Source organism: Cetorhinus maximus, chromosome 8 (assembly GCF_964194155.1).
Source record: "Cetorhinus maximus chromosome 8, sCetMax3.hap1.1, whole genome shotgun sequence".
Taxonomy (NCBI): Eukaryota; Metazoa; Chordata; class Chondrichthyes; order Lamniformes; family Cetorhinidae; genus Cetorhinus; species Cetorhinus maximus.
The window spans coordinates 42293362-42303013 of NC_135886.1; the positions used below are offsets into that span (position 1 = coordinate 42293362).

Genomic DNA, 9652 nt, shown 5'->3' on the forward strand with positions numbered 1-9652 from the left:
CGCAGGGAGATTAGTTAGTGCTGTTGGTGGGGCGGGGGAGTTTAAACTAGGTTGGCATGGAGATGGGAACCTGAGAGAAAATTCAGAGCAGGAAATGGGAGATGGAGAATTAGTGAGTGGCTCTGAAAGACAGAAGAAACGCAGGTTAAAAAGTGTACAGCACAGGAATTTGGCAGCATTAAAATGTGTATATGCAAATACAAGAAGTATAACAAGTAAAAACGATGAGCTGAGGGCACAGATAGCCACATGGCAGCATGATATCATTGGTATAACAAAAACTTGGATTAAAGAAGGCAAAAGTTACAGCTCAACATCCTTGGATATAGAGTTTTCAGGCAGGATAGGGAGGAGAATAAAAAAAGGCAGGCGCTCAGCATTATTGGCTAAAGAATCAATTACAGCTGTGAGGTGGGATGATATACTAAATGAAGCATCAAATGAGGCCTTATGGGTTGAGCTCAGGAATATAAAAACGGGCAGCCACTTTGCTCAGAGCACTCCAAATGGTAAAAGGGAGTCAGAAGAGCAAATATGTAGGCAAATTTCTGAGTGCAAAAACAATAGGGCAATAATAGTTGGAGACTTCAACTACCCTAATATCAATTGGGATATGAACAGAGTGAAGGGCACAGAAGGCACAAAATTCTTCAACTGCATTCAAGAGAACTTTACCAGCACGTAACAAGCCCAACAAGAGGGGGTGCAATTCTAGATTTAGGGCAGAATCATCCCAATTTTGCATGAAGTGTGGTTGTGTGTGTGAAAAGCCATTTTACCCGCTGGCCTCAATGTGGGTTTTTGAGCCGTATCATCCCATTCGTGGCGCGTCCCACCTCATTAATAATGCATTCACTGGAACCACACCGGATCGCTGACAGGGTGGCCTCTGATTCACCCACCCCGCCGTCACCTCAGGCCTTCATTAATCCGAGTGCCATATTTAAAGGGTGACCATGCACAGAGCTAGCTCTCTCTAAGGAATTGGAAGCTGCTGGAAAGTCATGGCTGCTAAAGGGAGGAAACATGCTGCCCCCAAATTTAGTGACGCCTCCTTCGGGTGCCTACTGGACGCAGTGGAGCCTGCTGTTAAGTCCTCTACCCTGCTCTGGGTGAAGACCAGCAAGCAAGGTCACCAATCCAGCCTGGGAGGCAGTTGCAACGGTGGTCAGTGCCAACGCCCTGCAAAAAAGGACAGCCATCCAGTGCCGAAAGAGGATGAATGGCCTTATCCGTTCCGCCAGGGTAAATCACTCTTCTCATACTCTCAACTCACACACTCACAAACCCATCACACACCCACAGGGATCTCACTCACTGCCAGTTCAAGGGACATCACCATTCACTTTCTCACACACATACACCTTCATATGCCCTGTGGAACATGTCCTCATCCTGTCCATGTCAAAACTCACCACCCACACATGCCAGGCACCCTTCCCATCTGGCCGGGCTGGCGTCCTGCTTACACTCTCTCCATCTGTATTCATGCAGGACAAGTTGGCACACAACAAAAGGGAGAGGTCACAGACTGGCGGAGGAATGCCTGACATTAAGGTCCTCGCAGACTTTGAAAATAGAGTCATCCAGCTGACCGGTGACAATCTGGACTGTCCCTGTGCTGACAGTGAGGTCGACAGTGCTCAACCATGTGAGAATCCAGCAGTACAACATCCATCAGATAACCATGGTGTGAGTTAGTTCCCCTGTTCCACAGTCTACTGTCATGCATTAAACATCTCTCCTTGCTTTTGCAGGCATGTCTGGGAAGCAGCCAAGGGGGTCTACAAGCCAGGTCCTCAACTCAAGCGCTGAAGACACCTTGGAAGAAGATTCTGATGACACCCTAATTGAAGACCTATCACAGCGCTCACCCTCACCCTACACCAACGCGGAGACACACACCTCAGTGGGACCTAGTTGTAGAGAAGCCTTGGGGTCACAATTTGGTGAACACATCACACTGTCTGATCCTCAGCAGGCGGTGGCAGGGACCTCCCAGGTTTCTGGCACTCGGATGACTGCTGGAGGGCAGGAATCTGCTGAGTCCGAGTTGGATGAGGAGGCTCTGGGCTCAGTCATACCTCAGTTGCTGGAGCTGCAAAGGTAAGCTCGGGAACATCAGGAAGGGATGTCCACTGCACTCCCCAGATTGCAAGGTACAATGGAGGAATCTGTCCGAATTCAGGCTGGGGTGATAGCGCTGGCATGCCAACAGACCGAGGTCAACACTGGTAGGATGGCGGCCACCATGGAGGCCTTAGTCCAGGACATCAGTCTTGAACCGCTGCGCGGGCTGCACTCTGTCACAATTGCTATATTTGGCCTCCAACAGTGTGTATGTGAGAGGCATGGGGGGCAGCTTGATATTACTCCAGCTACCCCTTCTCCTCAAGGAGTCAACCAGGGGCTTTTGGGCACCCGTATGAAGGAGGACCAGCAGCTCAACACCCTGGGGCCATCCACCCAGGTGACTCCGGGAATGTCCAGTCAATCCAAATCCCCTTTTCCTGTGACCCCTGCAGCTCCTGCTCAACAGGCCGAGGGTGCAGCTGGCCCACAGCAGGAGACCCAAAGCAGGCCTGGGCCCTCCAGAGGACGACCGCCAAGGTCATCATGGACAGGGCATAGCTGTCAACAGGCTGCCTCCACCTCCGCTGTGGATGTCAGGGAGCACAAAGACATAGCAGCAGGGTTAGGAAAGTTAAGAAGATGTAGTCTCAGAGCCTGGGCATAGACATTAATCACTTGGACGTAATGTTCACTATTGTAAATAAACTCTCAAGAATGTCTCCTTCCTATGGCTCCTTGGTATAATGAGCAGTGTTTGTGTCACTCAGATGTGAAGCCTTGGTTCCTGCAGCAGATAAAGGCAGGTGTCTCAGTCCAGGGCCTCTTCCCTGTGCAGTGTGTAACCTTCAGGCCAAACTGATGGCCCAGCTTGAACTCACTGGACACATTAGTGATGCCTGCACCTCAATGGTGCTTGTCAGAGCTGCCAGGATGTTGTGGGCAGGCGTCACAGAGTCCCGTCATTCTTTCTGTGTGCTCTCAGCAATTTTGATGTTGGGCTGGCCCCATCCCTTCAGCATTTGTGACTGATGACACTGTGCTCCTGAAGGAGACAGGTGCTGAAGGCTGACAAAGGATCAGGTGCATTTAAAGTATCACTGCTGCATGATATTACCCTGATCACAGAGCGCAAGCGAGCTGCCCTCGGCCAGACAGGAGTCAGACATTCTCAGAGATTATGTGAAGATCTATGGAGCGTCCTCACTGCATGTCATCATCATCGTTCTGGAACCTAGTGACTATTAGGGCCTCCACCAAGTCTCCATTACATGAGCCTGAGCACTGAGGGCATGTGCGCTGCCATCAGCCACACAGGAGTCACAGATGCAAGGTGAGGATGTCAGGACTGTCCTCACTGCATCTGGTATCATCCTCCACGAGTTTTGCGACTATGAGGGCTTCCCGAGCATGCCTGCCTCATCTGGCCAGTGTGATGGCCTCATCGCCAGCACCATCGCCTTCGACAACCTCATCACCATCATCCCCTTTGACGTCCTCCTCATCGGAGGAGACATGCAGCTCTTCCATCCCCTCCTCAGCCAGGTCCTCCCCCCGCATTGCAGCACCAGGTTGTTTAGCACGCAGCAAACTACAATGATGCGTGACACCTTGTATTGCAGTGCTCCACCGGACCTGCCGAGGCACCCGAACCTCATTTTCAAATGCATATTGTTTGCTCCCCCTAAGTCCAGCTCATGCCCTGAACCTCGCTATACTGTTGCTCTGCTGCAGCCTGAGGCTGCTGCACGGACCTCATCAGCCACGTCCTCTGTGAGTAGCCCTTGTCTCCAAGGAGCCAATCCTGCAGCCTCTGTGGACCCTGCAAGATGTCAGGGACCTGAGAGTAGGAGTCGTGGATGCTCCCTGGGAATCGTGCACAGAACTGTAGGATGTGTTTGTAGTGGTGTCACAGCAGTTGAACATTCAGTGAGTGAAAGACCTTGGGGTTTACATAGTTGACTGCTTGTTGCCACGGAGGTCTAAGCGCCATGTGAGTGCAGTCGACACCCTGCACCTGTGGAAAACCTGAAATCTGCGCAAATCCCAGAGCTCTTACTTCCTGGCTTTCCTGATCCTGGGCAAAATGCAAAACGTTCTGTGCCTTCGTGAAGATGGTGTCCGTAATCTCCTGGATACACTTGTGTATGGAGGCTTGTGAGATCCTGCACAGGCCATCTGTGGAGACCTGGAAGGAGCCACAGGCTTTCACGGCCGCTGGCAGTGGATGTCCTCCATGTCCCCGTGACGTCAAATCCTGCAGCAGGTGGCATATGTGATCCTGCACCATATCATCCCTCTCTCAATGCAACTGTGAGTGCTCTCTCTCCTGCTTTTGACTCTGCTGCCGTGCACTAATTATCTCTACTTTGGTTCACAGGGAGCTCTGCCGAGCGACCGACACCATCAGCCAGCGAATCCCTCAGCTCCATCCAGGTCCTCAGCTCCAGCCAAGAGGACAGCTCCTCCATCGAAGAGCTAGAAATAAGCAGTTTGGAAGACCCGTCACAGCGCTTACCCACACCCTGCACCAGCGCAAAGAAACACACCTTGGTGGGATGTAGATCTAGAGCAGGCCCGGGTTCACAATCTGGTGGTCACCACACGGACATGTGTCTGCAGCAGGAGGAGGCAAGTTCAGCCGAGCTCCCTGGCACTCAGAGGACTGCTGAGAGATCCCAGTCAGATGACAAGCCTCTGGATTCGGCCTTCCAACTCAACGTGGAGAGTCAGCAGAAGGCGGAGCTGGTGTAAGCCCTCAACAGAGTGGCACGAGAGTCGGAGGAGTGTATCTGCCTGCTCTCTGATTAAGTGGTGTCCAGATGTCCGTGGATGGAGGTCTCCATGGGAAGGATGGTTGACGCCATGGAGACCCTGGTCCAGCAGAACGCAGAGATGTGGGCAGAGCTGCACCCCATCATGGTCGCCATGGTTGAGTTCCTGCAGTGGGAACATGAGAGGGAAATGGGGCAACTCGACATCCCTCCGGGCGCTCCTTCCCCTCGAGGAGTCAGGCCAGAGTCCTCAGACACTTGAAAGGAAGAGAAGCGGCAGCTGGGCCATTCACTCAGGAACCTCAGAGGCTGTCTGCACCCTCCAAGTGACCTTTGCCTGTGACCCCCTCAACATCATCCTCTGTCACTGTAGCGGGAGCAGCTGGCCCATAGGAGGACAGCCAAAGCAAACCAGGACCCTCAAGGCCTCGGCTGGCCAGAGGGTGCACGTCAAAGTCATCAGAGGCAACAGGGGCAACCATTGCACAGGCTGTCTCTTCTGTTGTATAAATTAATGATTTGGACATAAATGTGGGAGGCATGATTGGGAAATTCACAGATGACACAAAAATTGGCCATGTAGTTGATAGTGAAGAGGATAGCTGTTGTCTCCAAAATGATATCAATGGTTTGGTTGAGTGGGCAGAAAAGTGGCAAATGGAATTCAATCCAGAAAACTGTGAGGTAATACATTTGGGGAGGACAAACAAAGCAAGGGAATACTCAATAAATGGGAGGATATTGAGAGGGATTGAGGAAGTGACAGATCGTGGAGTGCATGTCCTCAGGTCCCCGAAGGTGGCAGGACAGGTGGGCAAGATGGTAAAGAAAGCATCTGGAATGCTTTCCTTTATTGAACAAGGGTACTGAATACAAAAGCAGACATGTAATGCTGGAACCGTATAAAATGCTGGTTAGACCACAGCTGGAATTTTGTGTACAGTTCTGGTCACCATATTACAGGAAGGACATAATCACTCTGGAGAGAGTGCAGAGGAGATTTACAAGAATGTCACCAGGACTCAAAAATTGCAGCTATGAGGAGAGATTGGATAGGCTAGAGTTCTTTTCCTTAGAACAGAGAAGACTGAGGGGTGACCTAATTGAGGTGCACAAAATTATGAGGGGCCTAGAAAGGGTAGACAGGAAAGGCCTGTTTCCCCTAGCTGAGGGATCAATTACCAGGGGGCATAGATTTAAGGTGATTGGTAGAAGGTTTTGAGGGGGCATGAGGAAAAGCTTTTTCACCCAGAGGGTGGTGGGTGACTGCCTGAATTGGCAGTTGCGACTGAAACACTCAACTCATTTAAAAGGCACCTGGATCTGCACCTGACATGCATAACTTGCAAGGCTATGGACCAGGTGCTGGAAAGTGGGATTAAAATGAACGACTAGTTTCTTATTTTTTCTCTTTTTTGGCCTGTGCAGACATAATGGGCTGAATGGCCTCTTTCTGTGCTGTAAGTTTTCTATGGTTCTATACCTCTTGTGTTCTTATGGTAAGTCCCACAGAGTGCTTCTTCTATTCGCTGCAAAGCTATTTGTACCCTCCAAAGTCAGAAAAAATCAAAAGCTGTACACACAGAACAACAATCTCACTTCTCATGAGCATTTTCCTCTTGCAGTTCAAATGTTGAGAAATCATGTGCAGGCCCAGCAACACCAGCTTAACCAGATAACATTACGCCGCCATGGGAATCATCGTGGGCAGGACAGAAAATTTGATGGACCAGCAAAAGGTCACTCCCTTGAGCCTTCAAGCATCCCCTTGCACCACTGGAGTTGGTGTTTTTTTTCCAGTCCATTGCGGAGTTTTACTTGGAGCTGGTGTACTTGGCCACTGCCTTTGTCCCTTCCGACACGGCGTGCTTGGCCAGTTCCCCGGGCAGCAGCAGGCGCACAGTGGTCTGGATCTCCCGGGAGCTGGTGGTCTGCCGCTTGTTGTAATAGGCCAGGTAGGAAGCCTCATCCACGATGCGCTCGAAAGTATCGTTCACGAATGAGTTCACGATGCTCATGGCCTTGGAGGAGATGCCGGTGTCGGGGTGAACCTGCTTCATCACTTTGTAGATGTAAATGGAGTAACTCTTCTTCTTCAATCTTCGCTGCCTCTTGCCGCCCTTTGCTGCCGGTTTCATTAAGGCTTTCTTGGCTCCCTTTTTGGGGGCTGGTTTCTTCTCATCAACCATCTTCTGTTTCAGACACAGAAGGTATTGGACTGCAAACAGGTCAACTGCCAGCCTTGTTGACCAAGATATTTTGCAAGGCCTTGCTTGAAAATGAATAAGTGAGATAACATAACATAAAATTGCTGCCTCCCTGGCCCCCTCGAAAACACACACATTTACAAAGTGAATTCACTTTGGTTCACTTGTTCCATTAATAATGCATCCACTGTTTATTCCCTCTTTACTGATTCTTTCTACAGTAAGCTTTCAACTTTGCAGAACACTCAAAAAGAAAAACCAGGCAACAGGAAGCGGAGGATACAAGTAAGGCAGCTGGCCACCTGGTTGAATTTAAGAAGTGGTGATCTTTTTAGTTTCTTCAATGTATACACAATAGTTGGCTGTGAGCATGGAACATCTGTTCCATGAGCTCAGCTTCTAATGCCCATTTCCCTCTTTCAGTTCAAACGCTAAGAAATGAACTTTGGTGCTTATTAAGGTGAAAGATGTTAAAACAGGAAATGGAGGCAGAGATCTGGAAATTATAGACCAGCCAGCCAAACATCTATAATGGACAAAATGCTTGTGAAGATTAAATGGTATGCACCAAAGCTAATCAAAGGAGTGTTACAATTACGATGTTTATGAGATTCTGGTGTTTTGGACCATGTCTTTAAATTTAGGTTAAAATGAAGGGGGTCATGTGACTGTGCCAAATCCTGCCTGACAACAAGCCTGCCTAAGTCAAGGGACCTGCTGAGGAAGGTACAACATTCTCAAAGCTGGAAATGAAAAGCAACGTCCGCTGTGCTAATAGCGAGTTAACTTGCTGGCTCCAAGCCTTCGGGACAGAAGGAAAATGAGATGGAAGAAAAGAACAGTAGTTGGTGTGGTCAGCAGCAGGAAGCAGCTGCAGGTACTTTGCTAGCTACCGAAGCCAGTTGCAAGAGCGAGATGGTCTCTAGTTAAAGATTTGCAGCCAATACAGGAATCTGGGAGGTTCATCCTGACGTGGCCAGAGGCTTCATTGATGCTAGTGGATTTGGGAAATTCCAAATAGCTGAGGGAAGTGCCTGGAGATGGTCACTTCAAGTTACTAGTCAATGAAATGGGAAAATATGAACCTATTGGGAGATGTAAGTAATTATGGACCATATGCTATAAGGGGTGTAATTCTGTGGAGAGTGCATTGTCTGATAAGTATAAAAGAGGAACATTATTTTCTGTGGTTTAAAGTATGAGTTGCCTACTGTGATGTCCCGTGAGCTTTTGCAGGAAAAACTCTATATTTTATGTTGGGATTATGGTCCCTTTAAGAACGAGATTTCTCTGAAAGGAGATTAATGGTAAAGCACCTGGCTTCCAGTAAATGATCATGGAAGCAAGTTGCCTGGCAGATAAACAATAGAAAAGCAGGGTCAACTGGAAGTAAATTATAGGGGTGAGTATATTAGGGACGTGATTCTGCTTCAAGCAGGTTTTTTAGTTTTTAGATTAGAACAAGTTTTGGACAATAAACATCTCTTTCCAGTGGAATTCAGTGAAATTCTATGTGTTAGCTAAAAGAGTTTGTTATTTGAAGGACTTCTAACAGCAAGTTGAACTTCTGGGATAGCTAAGCTCAGAAGAGAAACAGAAAGTCTTAGATACAAGACCCCAGAGTTAAAGAATAATAGAACCAGGGGAGTTTTGACCCAAGGTGACTTCACTTAAGACCAACAATGCTTGTGTTGAACAGGGAGCCTACAATCAAGGAGTGGTTTGAGGAGATTTGAAGGGACAGCCCTGCCGGAAGTAAGCAGAAGGTCCAAGAAATCTCAATCCTTATGAATCTTTGAAACAGTCCTCAAACTAAGTGGTTAATCTTCCAATTTCTGATAATTACCTGACTTGAGTTATTGAGGATGTAAGCAAAATGGATGTAGAAGAAAATTTGATTTAAGAAATTCAATTTAGATTATAAGTAACTGTGTTCATTGTACTTTTAATATCTTTCATGTAACCGAATAGTTAGGAAAGAGTGTAGTTATTAATATTCATGTTCTTTGACTTTTGTGTAGTGTTATGGCACAGTGGATGGTAAATGCCAAGCTGCTCAAATCCCAGAGGGAAACTTGAAACAGCTGCCACAACTGTTTTGCAATTTGTATTTTATTTTGAGATGCGTGCCTTGAATTTAGTATTAATAAGTCCACTGATTCTTAAAGGTTTTTTACAAAACTAAATTAAACATTTATTAAGAGAAGAAAAGATTTTAAGCACATACATATGTTTACAAATTACCACTATAATAACTCCTAAATCCCCTAATTAAACTGATTCCCAGTCACATCTCTGTTAAGGCAACAGTAAAAACAAATAAATTTCAACAGACCCAGGAAAAATACACAATACCCAGGACAGTGATATTTACAGAGAGTTTTCTTAGCTTCAGTTCCTGTAGACAGCAACTTGATGCACAGAGGCTATAGGCTTTTCACATATATTAATCTTAGAATGCCTTATCCCTTACACACAGCCTAATCTCCTTTATACATGTTTCTCCCTTTTTAGTGTAAATTCCATTGTTCCAATATGTCTTTGCAACTTTACTTTTCTTATAATATAAATCTTTCATTGTACTCATATTATCAGTAACCT

General features: G+C 47.5%; 1 protein-coding gene across 1 annotated transcript; it reads right to left on the reverse strand.

Annotated features, from left to right (window-relative positions):
- Positions 1-6658: 6658 nt before the first annotated feature.
- Positions 6659-7033, reverse strand: LOC144683269 (histone H2B 1/2-like). The gene has a single exon (XM_078546219.1). The coding sequence runs from the start codon at positions 7031-7033 to the stop codon at positions 6659-6661; it is 375 nt and encodes a 124-aa protein (XP_078402345.1).
- Positions 7034-9652: the final 2619 nt, after the last annotated feature.